The following is a 26,734-nucleotide window of genomic DNA, read 5'->3' on the forward strand; positions in this document are numbered from 1 at the left end:
CGGACGTTGTGCTCCTGTATCATTACGCCTCACAATATAGTCCCCCTTTTTATCTATTCATAAAATCGATATGTTACATTTCTGTGTAAATATACTTCGCATGAAAACACTTCACATAACTTTATTTAAATAGGGAACACGTGGAAGAGCTTGGTAGCTTCTATCGTGAGCTTTTTTGGAGCTATGTGACATGTGGGAGAGGCTGCGTATGTGCTCCGTTTGCCTGGCAGAGCGCACGGACAAAGACCAGACGGGGATAAATTAACTCGACTACGGTTAGGTAAGAACATATCTCAGTATGTAAAAACGGTGGCCTATTCCTTTAAGCCAATGCTTGATATTTACTTTTTGTAGTGAACCTTTTCGGTCTGAAACTGAACTGAATACAGTGAAGAGACAGTTTTCCTCCCTGAAAGGATTATAAATCACTTCGTACTCTCTACTGTACGCTTGTCCTACCACATCTAATATATTGTATTGAGGTCTGGGGGAACGGCTACAGCAGTGCTACAAACTCACTTGTCCTTCTCCAGAAAAGAGCAATTCGTGTAATTCATAATGCAGGAAACAGAGATCATACTCACCCTCTTTTCCTAAAGTCAAATCTACTTAAACTGAAGGATCTGATCAATTATTTCACCGCAATAATGATGTTTAAAGCTAAAAATGATCTATTACCAGCCAGTATTCAGGATTTCTTTCGACAACAGGAGGAAGGGTATAGATTAAGGGGTCACATGAATTTCAAAACTCCGGTTGTCCGATCCACCAGGAGGAGTTTCTGCCTTGCTGTTTGCGGCGTAAAACTATGGAATAGCTTGAATGTGTCTCTCAAGAAATACCACAGTTTGCCAATTTAAATCTATGTATAAAAACATGGTCTTCACAAACTATAGAGCTGGATATTAATTAGAATTTAAACAACAATTTAAACAGTCACATTATTGTGGCTGGATTTCTATGGCCGTGATGTGTATATTGTGGAAAGACATTCATAGTTTGTAAAACAATTGTTGTAAATATTGAGTTGTGCAGGTTGTTGTAAAAGAAGAACGATTTGAGCTTCTTTTGCTCCGGTAAAAATATCAAGTAGAAAAGGGGGTGGGACTAAATAAGGTCACACTTCAACCCACTCCTTTTTGAACAACTGCTGTATTGGCGTTAATTACTTGTATTATCATTGTTTTTAAATTGTTCAAAATAAACCAAACTAAAAAAAAAAAAAAAAAGTTGTAAAACCTGCTTTAAACTCAGTCCCTGTGACAAATTGTGATGTTGTAAAAGCATTAAGAAAGTTTGAGATGAGTTTGGACCAGAAAATAGCCATTTGAAATTTGAGTGACCGTGTTTCTTTGCACAATCAGGTATAGCTCCTTTAAAGAGGGGGTATTCTGCTTTTTTCAGTCCCATAGCACCAGTCTATATCACACTACAATGATGAGCAAACCTTCTGTTGGTCTGTAAATGCAGTAAATCAGAATAACTGCCTTGTATAAAATGTCTCTCTCAAAATGGCTGTAGTGAATGTCTTGAAATAGGCCTCTGTCTCTTTAAGAACCTCTGAGCCTTTCCGACATGCCCCCTCCACACGCTGTCTGTGGCATCAGTGGGGAGGGGGTTCTGCTGAGGAGCAGTGGTTGGTTACTCGGCTGGTGACGAAAGCTCGGGGGCGTCTCCAGGAGGTGGGGGCGTTCCTAGGAGGACTCAGGCAAACCTATCCCTAAAATGGCCGCCATCAGAGTTTTTACAGATTACTCAGAAATACGTGAATGTGCCAAGGCAACACTTCAGGCATGTTTATAATGAGGGAATGACATAACAACATGATGTAAAGCTTGAAAAAGTCCATTTTGCATAATACCCCCCCTTTAAGTAAGTATATGTTGAGTACTGTCCACCTCTGGTCACATACCTAATCCAAGTGTTCTCTCTGTTTAAGAGACCGTTCCTCAAAGTAATACATTTTCCATGCATATACAGCATTACCTGATGTAAGGCTACAAAGCATAATGATGTGTTACCTTTCTGCACTGTGTTGATGTCACTTTATTCCTATATTTTCAGCGTCATGACGAATGCGCGGGGCTCGATCCCAAAGTGTGCAGCTGTGGGCCGCTCCGGGACCACATCCTGCCTCCCTGGGCCATATATCCTGTAATAAAGGTGCGGCCAAAAAAACCCCTCCCAGTGTAATCTATTACTGTATGTATCGTACACTTCTGCTACGGGCTGTTTTCCTCCTGCTGCGGCTCGTGTGTTTTCCACTCCCTGAAATAACAACTCCATCACGGTCCGTCGTGGTTTGCTCATGACTTGCTTTGTTTGGTTTTGCCCCTGTTTTCGAAAAGGAAAGGGCAAATAATGGCTGCGCAGGAACAGGAGACGACAGTGAGATCAACACTACTCCAGACGGACAAGTGCTGCAGGTAAATCCGCCGCGGGGATGTTTCAGCGCCAAAAACTCATCAGGGCGATTATTTTGCTATTAGTTTCGCTGTTAATCAGTTCACACTTGGAAAAGGGAAGGGTGACAGCGGGGGTTTTATTATTTCAGATCATAAAAAGGAGATTAAACTGAATAGTATTTGAGTATAAGGAAAGCAAGATAATTATTTTTGATCAAAGCACATATTTTCACTGTTAAATAGGATTTTTTATTGACCATTTTCTAAGTAATCTACACGCTGAGGTAAAGTGCACTCGGAGGTAAATGAAACAATTGATTTACTGGTCTATTTTGATGTACAGTCATTTTAATTGGATGAAGCCAAAGTAATGTCTCTGTTCTTTGTCATTGTCTGTAAATGTCATTGTTCTCTCATCCTTTTTTTTTTTAAATCTTTTGTGCTTTGTACTTTTTACCATCTGTCAAAGCCCATCAAGGGACAAGTGCTGCCAATTAGCTTCTGCTATAAGCACTACGATGCTTCAATACTTCTTACTGAAGATGGTTCTTTTAAGGCGAGACACTGCAGGTGAATAGGGAAAAAAATAAATGTAGAGATATATCAATTTGAAACTTCTGCTGAACATCACAGATATAAATATGAGAAAAAAATGTATCGCACTTTTTCTGTCATTTTATGTTTTCACATAAAAATAAGGCATTTTGAGCATTAAAATTGCCTATATTTTGGGCAACGAAATCAAAATAATGAATTGAGCCAGATTAAAATTTAGGGTTTTATTTTATTGACATATTAGTAACTAAGATTTTTTCAGAGAGATTTTGGGATATTTTGTTTAGTTTTTCAATAAACTAATCATCAGTGAAAAAATCTGTAAAAACTCAAATTCCGCCTGTTTTTTTGGTTTCAAAGTTGAATAAATCAGGCTAGGAATTAGATATTTAAAAATCCCTCTGAGAAAACCTTCCAAATCTTGTCAGGTCTCAGCCTGTAAAGTGTGGAGTCTGTGGGAGCTTCTATAAGGGCTCAGGCTCTGCCCGAGTGCGGCTTCTCTCATTCAGAGAAAACCAGCCCTGAAGTTTTGTAGCGAGTGCACATGCTCGGCCCGTTCTTCCACTTTTCCGCTCCGGCGTCTCGTAGGAGGAAAAACACCATATTTGGGTGAAAGCGTCATCACGGGGCCCCTTAGCAGGACACGTGGATGTAAAATCTGTCAATATTTATGAATGAAAACCCGCGGGAAAGACGGCCTTTCTACGCGGCGCAGCAGCTACTTCCGGGTCGCCCCCACCTCGCAGACAAAACATCATAAAATAAACATCATCATTTTTATATCTGACATGAAAACTAAGATGTAAAGGGAGGAAAATAGATGAAAATCTCCACTTCGACCACTGCGTGAAAAATCAATACTTTCACCTGCCGTGTCTCGCCTTAAAGGTATAGCGGAGGATGTTCTATTTCCGGGTGGATCATCAAGACGATTGGTCCTGATTGTCAGTCATTCTGGTGATCTGCCTACGTGAGGCCGTCGTGCGCGCTCCTCCCTTGTTCATTTCTGAGCATGCGCACTTTCAAGCCTATGTGAGTTACGCTGTTCGCCGTTCATTGCTGCTGCAGAACGCACCGAGTCGTTTGAAAATGGCAGAGGGGCAAGAGAAAAAGTGTCTTCTAAGTGTATGAGAAGAAGAGAAAGGCTTCAGAAGAGAGAAACAAGACCAGAGTGTTTTTGGGAGATTCTTCCTCCTCGGAGAGGGCGGTTCTTTCCTAAAATTCGGGAAAATCCTCCTGTATACCTTTAATCAGACACAAGGTTTGTTTACCTACTGGACTAGTTTGATCACTTCCTGTGATCTTCCTCAGAAGCGCCACCTGGTGGTGAAAGTGACGTATCTCGGCCATCGAGATCAGGAAACGTGCAACAGCATCTATGAACCGAGACGATGGCGGGTAATAATGATAATACATCAGACTTGTATAGCGCTGTTTGGGACACTCGAAGATGCTTTACATGGGGGATAAGACAAAACAAAAAGGAGGGTTTAGGAAAAAGCTAGTTTGAACAGGTCAATGTCAATGTCAATTTTATTTATAAAGCACATTCAAAAACAACCATAGTCGACCAAAGTGCTGGACAAGAACAGTAACAATATGAACAGGTGGGTTTTGATTCTGATTTGAAGGTTGGTCGTGAGTCAGAGTTTCTAATGGGCTGTGGGAGTGAGTTCCAGAGAGTGGGGGCGGCGATGGCGAAGGCTCGGTCCCCTAAGGTCTGGCGGTTAGTGCGGGTGATGGGAGTGAGGCGGTTAGTGCGGGTGATGGGAGTGAGGCGGTTAGTGCGGGTGATGAGAGTGAGGCGGTTAGTGCGGGTGATGAGAGTGAGGCGGTTAGTGCGGGTGATGAGAGTGAGGCGGTTAGTGCGGGTGATGGGAGTGAGGCGGTTAGTGCGGGTGATGAGAGTGAGGCGGTTAGTGCGGGTGATGGGAGTGAGGCGGTTAGTGCGGGTGATGAGAGTGAGGCGGTTAGTGCGGGTGATGGGAGTGAGGCGGTTAGTGCGGGTGATGGGAGTGAGGCGGTTAGTGCGGGTGATGAGAGTGAGGCGGTTAGTGCGGGTGATGGGAGTGAGGCGGTTAGTGCGGGTGATGAGAGTGAGGCGGTTAGTGCGGGTGATGGGAGTGAGGCGGTTAGTGCGGGTGATGAGAGTGAGGCGGTTAGTGCGGGTGATGGGAGTGAGGCGGTTAGTGCGGGTGATGGGAGTGAGGCGGTTAGTGCGGGTGATGGGAGTGAGGCGGTTAGTGCGGGTGATGGGAGTGAGGCGGTTAGTGCGGGTGATGAGAGTGAGGCGGTTAGTGCGGGTGATGGGAGTGAGGCGGTTAGTGCGGGTGATGGGAGTGAGGCGGTTAGTGCGGGTGATGGGAGTGAGGCGGTTGGAGTCGGCTGAGTGGAGGCGTCGGGGTGGGGGGTGTTGCTGCAGGAGCTCGGTGAGGTCGGGCGGGGCCAGGTTATGGAGGGATTTGTAGGTGAGGAGGAGGAGCTTGTAATGAACACGATATTGAACGGGGAGCCAGTGGAGCTGTTGAGGACAGGGGTGATGTGTTCTCTGGACCGGGTGTGGGTGAGGAGGCGGGGCAGCAGACACAGGCGTACACCTTATCCCACCCCTGTTCCCACACCTGGGACGCCGTCCTGGAGGCCTCATTTGCAGATCGACTCCCTGATTGGTCAGATGTTTTGTGGAGGTGACGTCATGGTTGCAGCTCCACTTATCATTGGCTGCTTATGTCGACTGGCCAATCATGGAGCGACTGGCCTTTCCCATCCTGGTAAAAAACACATTGTGTCCTGGAGAAGTCGTCAGTCAGTCGGGAGGTAGCTCTCTCCTCACTGACTGGAACATCCAGCCAATCGTACGACTCGTCACTTCCACCAGGCGACGCTTCTGAGGAAGAACCTAGAAAAGCAGGTAAACAAACCTTCTGTCTGACTAGAAGAACCATCTTCAATAGTTTCTACAAAGGAGACCGAAAGAACAGTGTCAGACTTCTGTTACAATTGTCTGTTTTTTTGTATCTCGCGCCAGCAAATAAACCAAATAAATAAGCTCTGCCGCTTGAAGCCCTTTTGGATTTGGCACGACACAATTTTCAGTCTTTCCAAGAACTCAACATGGACCAGATATAACACAGGGCTAAAGTTCTTCTAAACCAGGACTAACCCAAGACTCGATCTGCTGTCGGGCCTGAAGCAAAACGCGAACCACAGCTTTAGAACCACTGATCTGCACATTTACAAAGAGGGGAACTAAACGACACAGTAATGACTGACTGATGTTTCCACAGATCAGCCCTGTGCCCAACACTCACCCTCTGCTAGTGTTTGTGAACCCGAAGAGCGGAGGAAAGCAGGGCGAGAGGTACAGCCTGCGTAAACAAAGGGAAATACGTTTCATTGCTCAGAATATGTTTTTTTTTACAAGTGTTTCTTTTTTTTCAGAGTCTTACGGAAATTCCAGTATTTATTAAATCCACGACAAGTTTACAACCTCTCAAGTGGAGGGCCGGGACCAGGGTAGGTACTGTGGACTTCTGCACCAGTTATTTGTTTAGTAAACTATTGCCTATTATACTTAAAGAAAGAAGAAAGGAATAGTAGTGATCAGAGTAGGGTGACCACCTTTTGGTCGGACTGCACAGCCATTTTCAGAGCCGTGGGAAGATATATTAGTTAGGGGGCACTGAGGGACAAAATGTACCCCCAAAATACTCTTTCTGTGCATAAATCCTATTTATTAACCTCTTAACTCCCGCCTGAACCGAGAGCGTTTTCTCCAGTTCAGCTTTACCCAAATCCTGTAGGCCAGTGTAACGCCTCATTTGAAAGACCTACAAAACTAAATTGATCTTTTTCCTCACGTCGGATTTTTTTTCTTCACTTTTTTTGTTGGGCAGTCGTCTCATTTTTGTCAAATTTTCGTGACTTTTTTGTCACTTTTCCATCAAATTATTAGCATTTTTTTGTCAATTTTTTGTCAATTTTTGTCATTTTTAAAAAAAAAATTGTCACTTTTTCGTCACATTTTTCTCAGTTTTTTGTCAATTTTCGTCATATTTTTAGTACATTTTTTGTCACTTTTTCGTCAATTTTTTCTTATTTTTTTGTCACTTTTTTTTTACTTTTTTTCTCAATTTTTTGTCAATTTTTTGTCAATTTTTTCGTCAATTTTTTCTCATTTTTTGTCAATTTTTTGTCAATTTTTTGTCACTTTTTCGTCACTTTTTCGTCAATGTTTTCTCACTTTTTTCACATTTCCATCCTTGTTTTCGTCTCAGTTTTGTTGCTATTTTCACACCTTTTTTCCAGAAGCTTTTGGATTGGGGTAAAGCTGGAGAAAATGTGCTCGGTTCAGGTGGGAGTTAAGGGGTTGATATTGCCTGCAGTTCACAAACTATCCACCAGGGGGTGCTGCAGCGCCCTCAGCACCCTGGGTTCCCACGGCCTTGGCCATTTTGACCTTCGTCCCACCTATGTATAATGTTCCACTTTTCCAATAAAGTTAGATTTACATAGAGATTTCCATTTATAATGTGCCAAAATGATTCATCTTTATCCCACATATTCATAAAGAAAACAAAAGGTTTGGTCCAATGCCTGTTTTTTTTCATTATTTGGTCCATTTTACACAATTACTTTGCCCAAGTTTGTGGAATATCTATGTATTATTCATTTTCTCTGCTCCGTCGAATGTTTAGAAATGATAAATACTTTGAGGCATTAAAAAAAAGTGATAAAATGTGGGCAAAGGAAACGCCTCAATGCTGATCATGTCTTCAACAATGCAGTGAAGGCCTGATTAAAAAGAAATGTTAACCCATAGCAAATCTGAAAATCCTAATCGTGATTGATGCCAAAGTCCAGTTGTTTTGTTTTAGGCTCTTTATTAACCCCCACCTGAACCGAGCACATTTCTCCAGTTCGGCTTTACCCTAATCTAAAAGCTTCTTGGAAAAAAGTGACAAAATGTGATGAAAATACAACAATAGAAGCATCAGAAAAGCATCAGAAACGTCAAAAACACAACAGAAAAAGTGACAAAAACACAAAAGCACAACAAAGAAGTTGAAGATCTGTTTTGTAGCTTTCAAGTGAGGCGTTACACTGGCTTACAGGCCGTTACCTAAAGCTGAACTGGAGAAAATGCATTTGGTGAAGGCGGGAGTTAAAGGAACAGGCCACCGTTTTTCCATACTGAGATATGTTCTTAGCTTAGACGAGTTCATTTGTGCCTGTCTGATCTTCACGCGTGTCCTCAGTCACATAAACACAGCACAGACGGCGTTAGCATTTAGCTTCTCCTCCTCTATAGCTCCAAACGAGGAGAAGATAGAAGCTACCAAGCTCTTCCACGTTTTCCCTATTTAAATATGGTGAAGTGTTACACTATAAAGTATAATTACACAAAATTAAACAATGTGGATTTTCTAAGCGGATAAAAGGGGAACTATATTGTAAGGCGTAATAATACCAGGAGTAGTTCGAAATCCGCGCAGTAATATCTTGACTAGAGACCAGAGGTACAGTGGGGGAAAAAGTATTTAGCCAAAATCCAATAGAAAGTCTATGGGGAACTGACCCAACACTTTCTTTCCCCACTGTACATATGAACTCGTCTAAGCTCAGGTAAGAACATATCTCAGTATGTAAAAACTGAGTCATTTTTTGTATCATTTTTGTCATTTTTTTGTCATTTTTTGACATTTTTTTGTAATTTTTTTGTCAATTTTGTGTCAAATTTTTGTCATTTTTGTGTCAATTTTTTGTCATTTTTTCGTTCATTTTTTTAATCACAGTTTTTGTCATTTTTTGTATTTTTTTGGTCAATTTTTTATCACATTTTTGTCATTTTTTGTCAATTTTTTGTCATTTTTTGGTCAAATTTTTATCCAGTTTTTGTCATTTTTTTCGTCCATTTTTTTATCACATATTTGTCACATTTTATCACATTTTTGTCTTTTTTTGTCACATTTTCTGTAATTTTTTGTCACATTTTTGTCATTTTTTTGTCACATTTTTGTCATTTTTTTTGTCAATTTCTTGTGACATTTTTGTGACTTTTTGCCACTTTTTCAGCAATTTTTCCTCACTTTTTTGTGTGCGGCGACAACGTGGCAAAAAGTTTAAATCACTTTTGTAGCTCTTAGCTTTCAAATCAGGCATTACACTGTTGCTCTTCAGAATCAGAGTCAGAATCAGAGTCCGGGGCTGTCTTTCTGTCCCAGTCCGCCCCTGCTCCAACATAATTTCTGAGACTGAACAGCTCCTCTTTGTTGTTGCTTCCAGAGTAACACCCTCCTCATTCATTCTCTTTCTTTCTCACAGCTTGAGTTTTTTCAGAGATCTGCAGGACTACAGGATACTGGTGTGCGGCGGAGACGGCACCGTGGGCTGGATTTTAGACGCCATTGGTGAGCGACATTACGAAATAGCACAATAATAAGTCACAGTTCCGATTAGAATGTGCGGTTCTTCTGAAGAATGTTCCTTGATTTCTGTGGTGGAAAACCATAGTGACGCCTTGTTTGTGTTTCAAACAGACAGGGCTAATCTTCTGGTGCGGCCTCCTGTCGCGGTACTTCCTCTGGGCACAGGAAATGACCTTGCACGATGTCTCAGATGGGGAGGAGGTAATAAAAATAGTGTGGTTGTTGCTTTACTGCTGTAGCTGCTTTAATGTTTGTACCATCTATAAAAGGGGACGTGTGCTTTTTGTTTTTAACCAGGTTATTTTCTCTCGTTATCGTCTCTAAAACTGCCATGAAAGAGTCAGAGCTGCTGCCAGATTTAGGCATGACTCAATTAGAGTTCCTGATCTGCCTACACTGCAAAAAACAAGTGAACATTTTCTTGATTTGAGTTGGGCTGCATAATTTTGACAAAAAACCTAATTGCGACCTTTTTTTGTGACAAATATTGTAATTGCACTTCGATTTGCAATGTTTATATTTGATACATTTAAATGCATAAACTGCTAAAATGATAGACTTTAGTCAAACAGCATATCCTTGTTCAAATCACCCCACATTAGAACAATACACAATGATCTACTTCAAAGATATTTGGTTTTATGTGGACAGCGCCCTCTTCTGGAGGAGTCTTTTCAGTAACTAAGGAATATAACGTCTTACTTACAGAAAATACCGGAATATAATAGTCATTATATTTCAAGTAACTCAAGTTAAAGTGCGTTTAATGTATGAATGAAAAAAAGTCGTCAAAACAAAACCGAGAGAGTCGGGGAAAGAGGAGGAAAAGGAAATATTTCACTGCACTTTTGCTCTATGACATTATTACTATTTTCGGTTTATATTTTGCCAAACGTAACTTTAAAGTAACTCAAAGTAGTGTAACTCAGCTACATTTTTGAAACAGTATATTTATTTATTTATTTATTTATTTCAGTCATGTTAGTTACATGTTTTCACATTTCAACAACATGATTTTTTTTTTTTATACATGATTGAAAAGGAGCACGATGAAGACGACGCTCATGCTAAGTGCCCCTTTCTTCAAAGACAAAAAGTAGACACAAAAAAAACATAAATGGTCTGATTCGCAGATATTATACTTAAAGCCATAAGCTAGAATAAACAACACAGTTACAACTGTTTTTAAAGTTAAAATCTAATATTCACAGTAGTGTGTAAGAGTTGATATTTGTTGATTTGAACTGTTTTTTAAATTGGTGCAGTTTGGAGGAGTTCTTTAAATCCAAGGGCAGGGTGTTCCACACGGAGAGGCCGATCCGCTTCTGGTGTTGTTCTGGCAAAAGGGAGAGTAAAGTGAAGTTTTCTACGACTGGATGCATCGGCGTTGAATACAAACATCATTGTACAGTTTGTTTGTTTTGTTTGTTGTAATACAAACATATTACACTTTTATAGCTGTAACTACTAATAACAGAATATATTACAGTTTTAACTTACCCAACACTGTACCTCTGGGGGACAGCCATGTGACTACATTAAGTCCAGGATGGAATCACACAGTTTCTGCCTAAACACTGCAGAATCTGCTTCATGGAAACTCACAGCTTTTATCCGTTGCAGCTGAACCTGAGATCAAATGCCAGACACTTAAGGTTCAGTTATTACTGTCGTCAAAACCGTGATTGTGATTCGATAACGATAAACCTTCCAACCCTGATTTGAGTAAGTCAAAGAAATGTGCTCGTGGACACTTTTCTGGCAATTACACTAAAATAAAACAAAGCATCTTATTTCAAGTAAATGGAGATTTAAAGGGGCTAGATGCAGGTTGGCCATTTTATGCTCACTACTGCCACCTCAGGTCATACATGTAACTGCAGCTTCTATATTAAGCTCGTGCATTCGAACCCGAAGTGACACTTTCTGAGTGACAGTGCAGGATTTTAGAGGCAGTTGTGGTGAACAGGTCTGATCATTCTACACATGAGGACATGGAGGAACATGTAGGGGGAGGAAAATACATAGTTTTAATTTTTTAAACTCCGTATAGTCCCTTTAAAGGAATAGGTTCTTACCTTAGCTTTAGTTCTTTAGGACCTGTCTGATCTTCCCCCGTGCCTTCTATCACGTAAACACAGCGCAGACGGCGTTAGCATTTAGCCTCTCCCTCTCTCCTCTATAGCTCCAAAACAGGAGTAAACAGGAGTAGTTCGAAATCCGCACAGTAAAGTGAAGATTACTGCGCAGATTTCAAACCACTCCTGGTATTATTACGCCTTACAATATAGTCCCCCCTTTTATCCGCTTAGAAAATCCAAATTGTTTAATTTTGTGTAATTATACTTTGTAGTGGAACACTTCACGTAACCATATTTAAATAGGGAAAACGTGGAAGAGCTTGGTCGCTTCTATCTTGACCTGTTTTGGAGCTATAGAGGAGAGAGGGAGAGGCTAAATGCTAACGCCGTCTGCGCTGTGTTTACGTGACTGAAGGCACGGGGGAAGATCAGACAGGTCCTAAAGAACTCGTCTAAGGTAAGAACATATCTCAGTATGTAAAAACGGTGGCTTATTCCTTTAATGCAGGGGTAGGCGACGTCAGGCCCGAGGGCCAAATCCGGCCCTTCAGCACAGAACCTCTGGCCCTCAAGATGATTTTGAGAAACATTATCACACAAATCAGAGAGCACTTTTAACATTATTAGAGTTAAATAGGTAGAAACACTGTCAATCCACCCAATGAGGTCATATATTATGTACAACACTGGCATTTGAAGGAAGTGCACTGGAAAAAGCATCGTTTTAAGGAAGAAATGACATAAATCTACTTGAATTAAGAGATTAAATCTAAGGTTTGAGTAGATTTGTTCTGGTTTTAGATGAGATAAAAACCTCTAGTAGTCGTTATTCTCTTAATTCAGATAATTTTGTGTCATTTCAAGTGAAAAACAATTATTTGTCTGATTTCAAGTGGGTTTTATTCTTGTTCCATTGACGCTAGAATTTGTATCTTGGATTAGTTCAAACCGACTCAAATTGAACATAGAAGAACTTTTATTCAAGCAATTTTAAGGCTAATAATCAGCGCCTTGGCCCTCGTCCCTCCGCCAAGAAAACCTGCCTACCCCTGCTTTAATGTCTCACAATCCCATTCTGCTCTTTTTGCTCAGATACAGAACATGCTGGTGTAGATCACATTAAACACGCATCAGTTATTTTTATTGCTTGTTTATTTTCGGGGTATTTATTGCCCAATGACGCCTTTAAATGAATGAGATTATCGCTTGAGTTTTATTCGGTTTATTGGGTGTTCTGTGGCTATGAGTTGTGTAGAGTAAAAATACACTGCTTGATCAAAAAAGGAAGTCGCCACCTGGATTTAACCGACTCTTCCGATCTGGAGTCGCTGCTGTCGCTCAGGTCTCGGTTCAACAACACTACGAGTCTAAAGAATCAGCTGAACATCCTGAATGACCAGGTTTTTCTATCAATGGATTCTTCTTCCTTGACGACATGGGCATATTCCACACTGCAAAAAGTGCCCTACTAAAAACAAGGAAAAAAATCTTAAAATAAGACATTTTGTCTTGTTTTAAGGAAAAAATTCTGCCAATGGGGTCAGCATGTTTTTCTTGCTAAGAATTATTTTTCCTAGAATGTTTTTCCCATCATAAAACAAGAAAGAAACACTAAATTTAAGCAAATAAATAGCTAGAATTAAGCAAAATGTCCTCAGAAAATGTAATAATTTAAGGAAAACATTCATATTTAGTGAAAAATTGTGGGTATTTCACTTAAATGTTGCTTGATTTAAGTAAAATGTTCTAAATTACACACATTTTTTAGCAAAATGTTCTAAATAAATACTAATATTTAAGGAAAATATTGCCCTCGCCCGGAGACCCGTCTCCATGATGTGGAGCCAGATGGTCAGAATCACCTGCTGGAGGATTCACCTATTGTACATGTTTTTAGTGGTAGACACGGGGAGAACATGCTCCACACAGAAAGACCCCGTCCTGGTGGGAATCGAACCCAGGACCTTCGAGCTGTGAAGCTGAGGCTCTAACCTTTAACATTACTTTTTCTTAAAATAAGAACAAATATTCTTTGTCTAAAACTGAAGAAGATTCAAAAAGTTTTTCTTTCTTGTAACAAGAAAAATTAACTTGTTTTTAGCAAATTTATCTGAACAAGAAATGGCTAGATTTTATTTTCTAAAATAAGTTTGTTTGTTTGTTTGTTTGTATACTTTGTATTATATTTTAAATACGATTTTTTTTCTCAAGAAAACTTTGCTTGGCAAGACATTATTACTTTTTAGGGAAAAAATAAGAACTTATTTCTTAAAGTAAGACATTTGCTTGCTTAGAATCCACTTTTTGCAGTGCAAGACAATGCCAGGAATCATCCATCATCGTGTTTGAAGTGCCGTGCTGTGTGAAGTGTAATACCATATCTTTTACTCATTAGGTTACGATGGGGAGGATTTGTGCCGCATTATGAAAGACATCGAGTTGAGCTCCGAGGTGAAGATGGACCGCTGGAGCGTGCAGGTGATCGCGGACGAGACGCAGGAGGAGGGCGACCCGGTGCCCTACGAGATCATCAACAACTACTTCTCCATCGGCGTGGTCAGTCTAAACCCAAACATCTGAGACCCGAGAGCGCTCAGTTCCATATTAAACCTCTCTTTCCTTCTTTCTGCTTTTTGCAGGACGCCTCCATCGCACATCGCTTTCACACCATGAGGGAGAAGCATCCGCAGAAGTTCAACAGCAGGTGCGGCCATCTTTTAAACTGTTTTAAAGCTGGGGGAAATTATCGGTTCTCTCCCAGTACAGTACATTTCTAATCTTTTCCCACCATTATGTTATAAAACGTTACATTATCAAACACTCGGCTGGAAGGTGTCCGTTAAGTAAGGATTAAACAACTCGGAGCCGCATTAGACGGTTCTAATGCACGACGCGGAGTCAAGAACACCACGACACAGTGTTGTTCCTCCTGCATTATAACGTCTAACGCGGCTCCTCGTTGTTTAATCCGCTTATACCAGGGTCCCACAAACGTAACATTTATAATAAATGTTTTTTTCATTTACTAATCTCACTAAATATGCCCAGCCTTTTTACTGGAAACAAAGAGCTCACTGTATTTAGCCTCATGTTACTGTCACTCATGGTGTCTGACCTAAAGTCTAACTCTGAAGAAAGTCAACTCACATTTACACTGAGAAGGTTGGAAGGGCGCCCCCTTGTGTCACCTTGCATCCAATTGCCCGGAACATGACAGCGGGTCAAAATGACCCGCGAAGGCAACACAAGGGATATGGGCCGATATCGGAAATAGCCAAATATCGGCCATATGAGGTCGGGCCCTTTTAGAGAATTATGTTGGAATCTGCTGATTTTTGCCTTTCAAATGAGCCCCCTCTGAAGTACCTACTAAACATGAAAGTCCTGAATAAATCAGACCTACACCTTCAATAAAGCGCCTCCTGCTGCATTTTCTCAGCCAATAAAAATCCACAAAATCGGCCTGAGAAAAACCCATATTGGTCATTTGTGGGAACGCAGTGTAGCACCCAGGGACCCTTCCCAAAACTCTGAGCCAGGATCTCGATCAGGAGGAGCATCCAGCTGAAGGACAAGCTTACTGAGCACCACACAGTCCAGGAGTCAAACCTCTCGCTCGATACAGGATGGTTTAAACATGAGGCTGGACAGAGTGAGTGCATTAATGAATATATTGGCTGAAAGTTGCTGGGGAAAGATGCAGAGAATAGAGTAAAAGATTCACTGTCTGGCCCAAAAAGAGAAAGATTCCTGAGTGAGTTAGAAAACCGCATAGCTGTTTGTCAGTTACTTGGACGAGAACGATGCTTTATTGATCCCAAAGGAAATGTAGCTTCCAGCAGCAGCATCACCGAGATTACTGCAGAAAACTCAGAGGAGAAGCAGCAGCTGTGAGATATGGATTTTTACATGAAACATTTGACCTGCAAATATGCAAAAAGTTCATGTTTTGCAGTTTGAATGTTACGTAGTATCAGCAGCGTCAACTTTTTTGAGCTCTTGATTGACTGGCATGCTCAAAAAGTTTATGCTGCTGATACTACCCCTTAACTCCCACCTGAACCGAGCACATTTTCTCCAGTTTGGCTTCACCCCAGTCCAAAAGCTTCTGGAAAAAAGCTGTGGAAAGGAACAAAACTGAGACGAAAACAATGATGGAAATGTGACAAAAAAGTGAGAAAACATTGACAAAAAAGTGACGAAAAATGGATGAAAAAGTGGCAAAAATGTCACAAGAAATTGACAAGAAATGGACGAAAAAATGACTAAAAATTGACAAAAAAAGACAAAAAAATGTCAAAAATGTGATAAAAAAATGTGACAAAAAATGACGAAAATTTGATTAAAAAAATGACAAAAAATTGACCAAAAAATGACAAAAAATTGATACAAAATTGACCAAAAAATGACAAAAAAGAGAAAAAAAATGTCAAAAATGAGATTTTAAAAAATGACAAAAAATGACAAAAATGTGACAAAAAAATGACAAAAATGTGACAAAAAAATGACAAAAATTTGACAAAAAAATTACAAAAATGAGATTAAAAAAAATTGACGAAAAAATGACAAAAATGCGACAAAATGTTACAAAAAAAATACAAAAAGATGATTAAAATTTGACCAAAAAATTTCAAAAAATTGACAAAAAAAGACCAAAAAAATGACAAAAAAGTTACAAAAATGCGTTGAATACCCAACAAAAAAATGATGGAAAAAAAATCTGATGACGTGAGGAAAAAGATCCTTTCGATTCTGGCGGGAGTTAAGAGGGGAATGTGTCACGTAAATACAATATTTGTGAGGAAAAGACAGTGAGGAGTGAAAGACTGGGCTGGTCAGGATTTCAAATTGGCCCGGAGCGCCCTCTGCTGGCCCCAGCTGGAATGTCCCGTTATACAAGCTTTTACTTTTTATCGAACGGCATGCCAGTCTATCAAGAGCTCAAAAAGTTGATGCTGCTGATACTACCCCTTAACTCCCACCTGAACCGAGCACATTTTCTCCAGTTTGGCTTTACCCCAATCCAAAAGGTGTGAAAAAGGCAACAAAACTGAGACGAAAACAATGATGGAAATGTGACAAAAAAGTGACGAAAAATTGACGAAAAAATGACAAAAATGTGACAAAATGTTACAAAAAAAATACAAAAAGATGATAAAAATTTGACAAAAAAATTACTAAAATTTGACAAAAAATGACAAAAAAATGATAATTTTTTTTTTTTAAATGACGAAAAAATTGACCAAAAAAAGGACAAAAAATTGATAAAAAATTGACGAAAAAATTACTACAATTTCACACAAAAAAGACAAAAAAATTACAAAAATGTGATAAAAAAAAGACGAAAAAAATGACAAAAATGTGACAAAAAATGACCAAAAAAATGACAAAAAAGTTTCAAAAATGAGTTGAATACACAACAAAAAAATGATGGGAAAAAAATCTGATGACGTGAGGAAAAAGATCCTTTCAGTTCAGGCGGGAGTTAAGAGGTTAAAGACTCACTAGAGGATGTTTATTTCTGTCTAAACTGAAACATGACCTCTCTTTGTTTTGCAGAATGAAGAATAAGTTGTGGTATTTTGAATTCGCGACTTCAGAAACCATTTCTGCTTCCTGCAAGAAACTTAAAGAGAATCTAACCATCGAGGTGAGAACTCGTCATCGACTTCACACATAACAGTTTGGTCCTGGAGAGCTTTAAAATGAAAAGTAATTGATCCAATGACATATGCACAGATTTTTGTGGCATTAAAATGTAGCATAAGGGAATGAAAGTTTCCATAGTCCAGTCTTTAGTCGGTGCTTGGTGTGAAAGTTTGAGCCTCCCTGGTCTAAAGCAGCTCCTCCATTGTGTTTTGCCACAGCACAGCGCTCTGCAGTCTCCTCACGTCCCTCTCTCTCGTTTGTCTTGTTTTCCCTCAGTGTTGTGGCGCTCCTCTCGATCTCTCCAGCCTCTCGTTGGAAGGGGTGGCCTTGCTAAATATTCCCAGCATGCACGGCGGCTCGAACCTGTGGGGAGAGACCAAGAAAGTGGACACGAAGCCGAGCGCCGAGGAGCCGGAAGTGATAACGGACCCGGAGGTGCTGAAAGTGACTTCCCAAGGTGCTGTTTGTTTCTATTAGTTATAAAGTACAACAAGAAAACAAACATGATGAACGACTTGCCTCAATGTGATGTGTGTTTGATGCCCCCTTGTGGCGAGTGGTGATAAGTGCAGAAAGCAGAGTAAATACCATCCATTCTGGGGTTTATCTTTTCTGGCTTTTGGTTTAAATGTAGCTTTTTGTTGGCAAATGCATTCTGGTTGTTTATTTAGACAATCTCTTAACCAACACCTGATCCAAGCACACTTTAGTCGTGTTTTTCCACCACTTGTTTTGTTTTTTTGCTTTATTCATCGCTTTTTTTCCTTAGTTTTTGATGCTTTTTTGTTGTGTTTTGTGGCTTTGTGCGTTTTCATCCTGGTTTTCTTCTCGTTCTTGTTGTTCTTTTGATGCTTTTTGAAGTTTTTAGATTTGGGTGAAGCCAAACTGAACTGACTGAGAAAATGTGCTCGGTTCAGGTGGAGGTTAAGAGGTTAAAGTCGAGCTGCACGATTTTGACTAATTCCGATTGCGCTTCGATTTGCGATTTTTAAATCTGATATATTTAAAGGAACAGGCCACCGTTTTTACATACTGAGACATGTTCTTACCTGAGCTTTGACGAGTTCTTTAGGACCTGTCTGATCTTCACCCGTGCCTTCAGTCACGTAAACACAGCGCAGACGGCGTTAGCATTTAGCCTCTCCCTCTCTCCTCTATAGCTCCAAAACAGGTCAAGATAGAAGCTACCAAGCTCTTCCACGTTTTCCCTTTCGAACTATATTGTAAGGCGTAACAATACCAGGAGTAGTCCTCGCAGTAATCTTCACTTTACTGCGCGGATTCCAAACTACTCCTGGTATTATTACGCCTTACAATATAGTCCCCCCTTTTATCCGCTTAGAAAATCCACATTGTTTAATTTTGTGTAATTATACTTTGTAGTGGAACACTTCACGTAACCATATTTAAATCGGGAAAACGTGGAAGAGCTTGGTAGCTTCTATCTTGACCTGTTTTGGAGCTATAGAGGAGAGAGGGAGAGGCTAAATGCTAACGCCGTCTGCGCTGTGTTTACGTGACTGAAGGCACGGGGGAAGATCAGACAGGTCCTAAAGAACTCGTCAAAGCTCAGGTAAGAACATATCTCAGTATGTAAAAATGGTGGCCTATCCCTTTAAGGCCCGACCAAATCCACTCAATCTTTAGATTTTATCTCTTAATTCAAGTAGATTTAAGTAATTTCTTGGTATTCCTAGGGCGGCACGGTGGCACAGTGGTTAGTGCTCTCGCTTCACAGCTAGAAGGTCCGGGTTTGATTCCCACCTGGACGGGCCTTTCTGTGTGGAGTTTGCATGTTCTCCCCGTGTCTGCGTAGGTTTCCTCCGGGTACTCCGGTTTCCCCTACCACTAAAAACATGCACAATAGGCCAGGATGAATGATGTGTGAGTGAATGTATGGTGGTGTCAGAGGGTCTGTTGGCGCAGACGTGTGTAGTCGCGAAAGCGCTTCTGTCAGTCTCCCCCAGGGGAAACTGAAGCTACAAACGAAGTTTCCACCACCGAGTATGGAGTGAATGTACAACTGTCTCATGTAAAGCGCTTTGTGACCATGTCTGTGAAAGGCGCTATATAAATAAAGATCTTCTTCTTAGAGTATTCTTTTAGGATTATGGCCTAAAAAGGTGCTCTGCTAAGAAATTTTAAGGAATTGACTCACATTTCTAGAGTACTTAAATAGGCATTTGATCTCTGATTTGGATCATAATATTTCTCAAAATCATCTCGAGGGCCAGAGTTTGATGATGGAGGGCCGGTTTTGGCCCCCGGGCCTGACGTTGCTTACCCCTGATTTATGAGGTCTGTTTATGAAGTTTGTAAACCACTGTCCTTGCAGAGACTATTATTGGCAAAGCTGGGCAGCCACCGGAAAATACAAACAGTAAATCAGTGCATTTGCTATAAAATGCTGAAGTGTGGACGTCTTGGAAGGATTTATTGTAACATCAAGTTCACTATTAAGACTTTTCTCCTAAAATTGGAAGGTTCCAGCCACAGCGGCGTTGCTTTTCCGTCCTGTGCTTCGCTGTTTGTCACGAGCGACGACGTTAACGGCGTTGTTTCTGTGCAGACCTGAGCGACCGTCGGCTGGAGGTGGTGGGTTTGGAGGGAGCGATGGAGATGGGGCAGATTTACACCGGACTGAAGAGCGCGGTGAGGCTCGCCAAGACCTCGCAGGTCACCATCAGGTACGAACTGATAACGCAGTCGTGATAAAGTGTTCAAGGTGCAAACGCTCAAAGGGACAGTTCAGGATTTGTGACACAGGGCCTCATTTCCTAGTTATCCGGAGTGTTGCTGATTTCTGGATTTTGTTTTGTGATTTATGCGGTCCTTATATTTGAAGAGCTTAGTGGCGCTAGGCTAGTGCATGTCGTTCAGGAGGGAGTCCAAACACGGCACATCAGAAAACAGGAGCAGCAGCGTCACCTGGAACTTCATGTTTTGAGCAGAATTCCCACTAAAGCCGTGATAAAAAGAGAGTTCGGACATTATTCCCTCCTGAGCTGCAGGAACAGACCAGATCCACATCAGGACTGTTTACTGAAGATAAACTTTTCTAAACTCACTGAGCTGTTCTACAGTGAAAGCTCCTCACACGTCACAGATCTGTTACATAGTGAGAGTGCTCACTCTGTCACTGACAATGCACCAGAACTGTTCCAAACATGGCTAATGCAGAGTGAGCCTCACCTTTTCCAGAGACAATCTTTGATCCCAAACAACAGCAGTAACTTCAGGCTCTGCGGGGCTAAAGCCAAAGGTAAAGCCAAAGGTGAAGCTAAAGGTAAAGCTAAAGGTGAAGCTAAAGGTAAAGCTAAAGGTAAAGCTAAACCTAAAGCTAAAGGCGAAGCTAAAGGTAAAGCTAAAGCTAAAGCTAAAGCCCATGTGTTTCTTGTTGTCACTGCTTTTCTCTTTGTCTAAGAGTCTAGTTTCTTATTCAGTCCAGGTTTAGTCCTGGTTTTAAACCAGTTTACTGTAAGTCCTGGTTTAGTCCTGGTTTAGTCCTGGTTTAGTCCTGGTTTAGTCCTGGTTTAGTCCTGGTTTATAATAATAATAATAATAATAATGCATTGGTTTTATGTAGCGCTTTTCTGGACACTCAAAGACGCTTTACATTGCACTATTCATTCACTCCATACTCGGTGGTGGTAAGCTACTATTGTAGCCACAGCTGCCCTGGGGTAGACTGACGGAAGCGAGGCAACCAGTCTGCGCCATCGGCCCCTCCGACCACCACCAACCACTCACTCACTCACTACATTCGCTAGGCTTCCTGGTGTTACTAAACGGTCTCCCATCCAAGTACCGACCAGGCCCTTCCCTGCTGAGCTTCCAAGGTCTGACGGGATTGGGCATCGCAAAGGCGGTATGACCTGGTTTAGTCCTGGTTTAGTCCTGGTTTAGTCCTGGCTCAGTCCGCGGCTCTGCCATCTCTGATAATGACTGAAGTGTGAGTAAGTTACAACTTTGCTTCTGCATTTGTGCTGAAGCTGCTCATGAGTTCAGGCTTTTTTAGACTCACTGTGGATCATTTATTGACGTTTGGAGAGAAAAAGTACCGAAAATTTGCACCGAAATAAAAAAAGTTTTTTGATACCGCCCCCTACAGGAGCTTTTCCGTCGGTACCAAGTAGGAACCGTTTAACTAACGTTACCCAGCCGTACTTATAACCATATAAATGTCTGTGTTGATAGAATTATTTTTTTAATATAACTGACCGTATCACCGTATCACATGAATTACCGCATTTTGAGGGACTATTTTCTAGCACAGTGACCCGACCCCCAGGTTGAGAACCACTGTTCTAGCAGATCACTCCGCCGCTGCGTAGCTTAGACAACCACGAAGCTGATGCTGCTCAGATATAAATGCAAAACAGTTATAATCTCTATCATCTCATGTACGCCGATGATGTTGTTGTTTTTAGTCCAAGCAGTGCTGGTACGCAGGAACTTTTAAACGTGTGTTCCAAATATGGTGTGGACTATGACATCAAATATAATGCAAACAAGAGTGTCATAAGGATTTGCAGAACAAGAGACGATAAGGTGTTGAACTTTCCTCCATTTAATTTGTGCGGGAATAATCTGACCTTGTGCAGCAAATACAAATATTTGGGACATTTTATCACTGATGATTTGGCAGACGATGATGACGTGCTCCGACAGTGCCGCATGATGTATGTGCAGGCTAACATTCTTGTGCGCAGGTTTGGTGCGTGTACAAATGTAGTGAAAAGGACACTGTTTAATGCCTATTGTACCCACTTTATACGGCACACCTGTGAAAAGACCTGAAAAGACCTCGATGGGAGAGTGCCAGCCACTTATTTGTTTCTGCTGCATCAGAACTTTTCATGCTGTTTTGAGAAATTTAATGTACAGATTTATTTGTCGGCTCAACAACTGTGCCAATATGATTATTATGAGCTTGACAAACATCAAAGTCAGTACCAGGCGCTGCCAGTCTGAACTGTGGCGACACTGGTACAGTTGTCTGCTCTAAATGTTGCTGTGTGTTTGTTTTTGTTTTTTAACTGGACCTCGAGTCTGCAATAAAGGTTGATGATGATGAATGATTCTATTAACACAGACATTTATATGGTTAGTCTGGTGTTATAAGTGATTTGTGCTCTGTGGAGCGGGTCACACTGTTTTTAATGCAGGCTAGCTGATACCATAGAAATGCACTAGCCTAGCGCCACTAAGCTCTTCAAATATAAGAACCGCATGAATTTAAGAAAAAAAATATCTCCAGAAATCAACAACACTGTGGATGACTAGGAAATGAGGCCCTAAGTCAAAAATCCTGAAATATCCCTGAGGTCTGAGCTACAGGGTTATTGGGTTTTATAAATAGACCCCACGGAAGCAGATGTTTTGGTTTTCTGCAGATAATAACGGTGGCTGTGACTTGTTAATTGTCCCGTCAGCCTGACCGTGCACAGACAGGTTCAGGCATGTACCTCTGACAATGATGCTAATAGTCCCTGTGCTTTTGCATTTTAATGACATGCAGCGTTTAGTGTTAATTGAGACGACTGGGGCGCCGCCATTGTCCCCTTTAGCCCAAACAAGCTGGACAATAAATATGTATGAAAGGTGAGGGCTCAGAGTCTAATGAACACAAGGGGCATAAATCTACATCTAAATCTACATGGGGAAACAAAAGTTAGCTTCAGGTACTTGGAAACTCACTTCATGAACGACTTTTAACAAGGGACAAAAAACGTGAACATATCCCCCCCAATCCTCGCGTCTTTGCACTGGCTCCCTGTTCATTTTAGAATTGATTTTAAAATGTTATTGTTTGTTTTTAAAGCTCTGAATGGACTGGCCCCGCAGTATATCACAGACCTCATCCACATGTACCGCCCCCCACGCGCTCTGAGGTCTGAGGGCCAGCTCCAGCTCGTGGTTCCGAAAGATGAACTGTAAAACCAGAGGAGACTCAATAAAACTCAATAAAAAAAAATAGATAAAAAGACACAGGGGACCACGCAACTTACGCGGTGCTAAAAGCCAGAGAATAAAAGTGGGTTTTAAGACGAGATTTAAAACACTCCGCGATGGGGGCCGTTCGGACGTGAAGGGACAGAGGCCGACAACGGCGAACGCTCTGATTCGGATTTTGTTTTTAGTAGTAGTAGTAGTAGTTTATTCGGTCAGTTCATTCATTCCTTTAAACGTAAAAACATTTCCAATTCTTTGTGAACAACACGACCGAAAGGGTTTAGGCTGAAGTGAAAACTTATAACGCCTAACCCAGTTTACAGACTTCCACGAGAGAAAAACAAAAACAAAAAACACAAACATTAATAGTGAACAATATCAAGTGTTAAACAGAAGAGAAATAAGCATGTATCTGAAGTTAGTAACATACATTTCAATATTCCAACAAATATGTATATACATTTGTTTTAAGTTAAATTAGTTGAAACTAAATCATGTCATCATTATTATTTTTTATTTATTTTTCTTACTTTATTCATCCTAAGCTTGTATATTCTTGAATTTTAGTAGCTTTAAACAACTTTTTGAAAGTTTTGACTGTTTGGGACAGTTTTAACTGATCTTCCAGGTCGTTCCACAGATTAACACCTCTTACAGAAATACAACGACTCTTTTTATTCTTTTTAGCTTTTGCTTTTTTGAATATAGCAGTTCCTCGGAGGTTATACTGACTTTTCCTGTGTTCAAAAAGCTCCTGGATGGGAGGAGGGAGAAGATTGTTAAATGCTTTGTACACTATTACTAATGTATTTAGATCAACAAGATCATTTATTAATTACTTTTTTTCTAACGCAATGTTGCTGAGGTGCTTCTTAAAAATTAAATATACATACTAGTGAAAGAGTCAGATTCTGCACAGCTGTTAATTGAGTCGTTTATTTGTCGTTAACAGGACAAAGAAGCCGCTTCCAATGCAGATCGATGGAGAGCCGTGGATGCAGCCTCCGTGCACGGTAAACCACCACAATAAATAGTAAAGTGTAGAGTATAAATGTGTTTCTATGAGTATAAATCTGCTTCCTTCTCCAGATCATCATCACGCACAAGAATCAGGCCAGTATGCTGATGGCTCCTCAGGGCAAAGGCGCCGGATTCTTCAAGTAGAACTGACTGCCATTTGCGCTCAATGTACTGTATATAAAACTAATCTTATAAATAATCTGAAAATGCTATGAATGTCGATGTAGAAACAGCAGCATATGCTTCAGACAGAGGTCTACACACCGTATCTTTCACATTTAACCGAAGCATGGCGCTATAGGAATATGAAACTATGTTAATGTTGCATCGTGGCTAAATGACCAAACTTATCCATATAAACTGTAGGACGCTTATGTTAGAACTGCTGAAGGTCGTGCACAGAGGTCCAACAGGGCTAAAACTAAAACTAAAAACTAAAACTAGTGCAGAAAGGAGCTAGACCCAGAGCTGTTTGCAGGTCATCTCTGGCGCCATCTGCTGGAGCGGGCGCCGAACTCCACCTCCCTCCATCTACAACATCACCGACTTTTAGACATAACTTCTCTGGAACGAAAAGTGATAGAGACTTGCATTCCATCCGTAAATCCGGTCAGTTATAATTCCCTACATGTACGTCTGGGTCTGATCTGTGGCCGCGTTACATCGGTTGAATTTCTACCATTCAGCGAGCGGGGGAGGCGGGGCTTGTAGGTGACGTCAAGCATTTGCGGGTTGTAGTTCAGCAATGGCGGCGGATACGAAAGTAAAGGAAGCTCTTCAATCCGTTCTGGCTCAGCTCCAAATATCCAGAAATTAAAATTGAAGCCTTGGAATGTGCAGAGAATGAGTTATGATAGAGTTATGATAGAGCTATGATAGAATTATGATAGAGTTATGATAGAGTTATGATAGAGCTATGATAGAATTATGATAGAGTTATGATAGAGTTATGATAATATCATGATAGAGTTATGATAGAGCTATGATAGTATCATGATAGAGCTATGATAGAATTATGATAGAGCTATGATAGAGCTATGATAGAATTACGATAGAGCTATGATAGAGCTATGATAGAGCTATGATAGAATTACGATAGAGCTATGATAGAGCTATGATAGTATCATGATAGAATTATGATAGAGCTATGATAGAGCTATGATAGTATTATGATAGAGCTATGATAGAGCTATGATAGTATTATGATAGAGCTATGATAGAGCTATGATAGTATTATGATAGAGCTATGATAGTATTATGATAGAAAGTACATTCTTGAACCTGAAGATTTTCATGGTTTTATGTTTTGCCAGACATATTTCACCACATAGATACAAATAAATCAGACTTTTATGCCGTTACTCAGTAGTCTAGTGTTATTCCCTACAATTACGTGGCTAATTATTTGGATTGCTACATTTTATTTCTGCTTGAGTAACATCTTAAAACTCTTGAGTAAATGTTTGGCACCGAGCTCTCTCATCAGAGCCTAGAAGCTGCAGTTACTCATAAGACCTGAGTGAGTATAAAATGACAAACTTGCATCTAGCCCCTTTAAATACAAATAGGTCAATCTTTTTTAGAGGGCAGCATTTATATATAAAGAGATAACACATTAAAGTGCTCAGTTTAAGATATTTTTTTAAACATCAGCTTGTTTCTTGTTGTTGAACTATATCGATATATGCGAGATGGTCTAATTCCACATCTCATTTAGTAGGGCTGGGCGATATATCGATATATTTTTGAGGTTTAATTTGTACAAAACCAGATCTAGATCTAATCAAGGACACGCCAGTCCTAAATAACGAGAAAATCTCTGACTAAAGAAGGACTAAGTAAGGTCCAAACCTGGTCTAAAGTGATGACCTGATGGACCTGTTGTGTACGACCTCAGCCGCAGGCAAAGCAAAAATCCGTAAGACGAAACAGCGAAGCTTCACGTGCCTTTACTATACTCTCAATAATAACCTTTAGCTGTGGTAGAAATACATTGCACTGTAGATAGGGCTATAGGGTGCACTGACCGCACAGTATTGAACTTTGAACTGAAGGAAAACTGGGGAGAAATCTCAGGCTTTGGCTTAACTTATTTGTATTTTACGTGTTTTACATTTTACAAATACTTGAAGATGTTTGTGTGGGAACAAAAGGCTGCGCTCACGATCCAGATCTGAAATGGAGGGCGGCGGCTTTTCTCACTCCGTTCGTCTCGTTATAGAAGCCATTTCGAGGGGTGTTTTTGAGCTGTTTATTGCTCTGGTTTTACCCGTGAAAAAGAAAAGCACAATTCATAAACTCTGAACAAATCATCCAGTCGTTGAGATCATATCAATCCTGCTGTGGCTTTAGGCGCTTTCTATTTACTACAGTAACGCTTGTGCAATTGAATAATATCACCGCTTATTGACGCTGGATACAGACGACTTTGAACCTTGTGCCAGTTCTTTGTTTCATGTGGATGAGCCTCGTAAAATTGCAACGATATTAAGCAGGTGGTAATATCTGTATTGTGAAAGTTTAACAGCCATATGATTTATGTTTTATGTCTGAAACTAAAAATGTGAGGTCAGACTTATACATTGTACCCTGCAAAAAGTAAATAACTAGTTTAAATGTCTCACTTTGAGCGTAAAATTTA

The 26,734-nt window shown here is 40.6% G+C and overlaps 1 protein-coding gene across 1 annotated transcript in view; it reads left to right on the forward strand.

Annotated features, from left to right (window-relative positions):
* The window catches only part of dgkaa (diacylglycerol kinase, alpha a), a 68,321-nt gene extending 43,825 nt beyond the window's left edge, over positions 1 to 24,496 (forward strand). The window contains exons 11-23 of the mRNA XM_079558807.1: positions 2,065 to 2,163; positions 2,349 to 2,426; positions 6,248 to 6,321; positions 6,402 to 6,476; positions 9,285 to 9,370; positions 9,500 to 9,589; positions 13,865 to 14,025; positions 14,109 to 14,173; positions 17,029 to 17,119; positions 17,395 to 17,575; positions 19,688 to 19,805; positions 24,026 to 24,086; positions 24,163 to 24,496. Of these exons, the coding sequence (XP_079414933.1) occupies positions 2,065 to 2,163; positions 2,349 to 2,426; positions 6,248 to 6,321; positions 6,402 to 6,476; positions 9,285 to 9,370; positions 9,500 to 9,589; positions 13,865 to 14,025; positions 14,109 to 14,173; positions 17,029 to 17,119; positions 17,395 to 17,575; positions 19,688 to 19,805; positions 24,026 to 24,086; positions 24,163 to 24,237 (1,254 nt within the window). The 3' untranslated portion in view covers positions 24,238 to 24,496. The remainder of the gene's footprint in view (positions 1 to 2,064; positions 2,164 to 2,348; positions 2,427 to 6,247; positions 6,322 to 6,401; positions 6,477 to 9,284; positions 9,371 to 9,499; positions 9,590 to 13,864; positions 14,026 to 14,108; positions 14,174 to 17,028; positions 17,120 to 17,394; positions 17,576 to 19,687; positions 19,806 to 24,025; positions 24,087 to 24,162) is intronic.
* Positions 24,497 to 26,734: the final 2,238 nt, after the last annotated feature.

The sequence above is a fragment of the Gobius niger genome (assembly GCF_951799975.1).
Source record: "Gobius niger genome assembly, chromosome: 6".
NCBI lineage: Eukaryota > Metazoa > Chordata > Actinopteri > Gobiiformes > Gobiidae > Gobius > Gobius niger.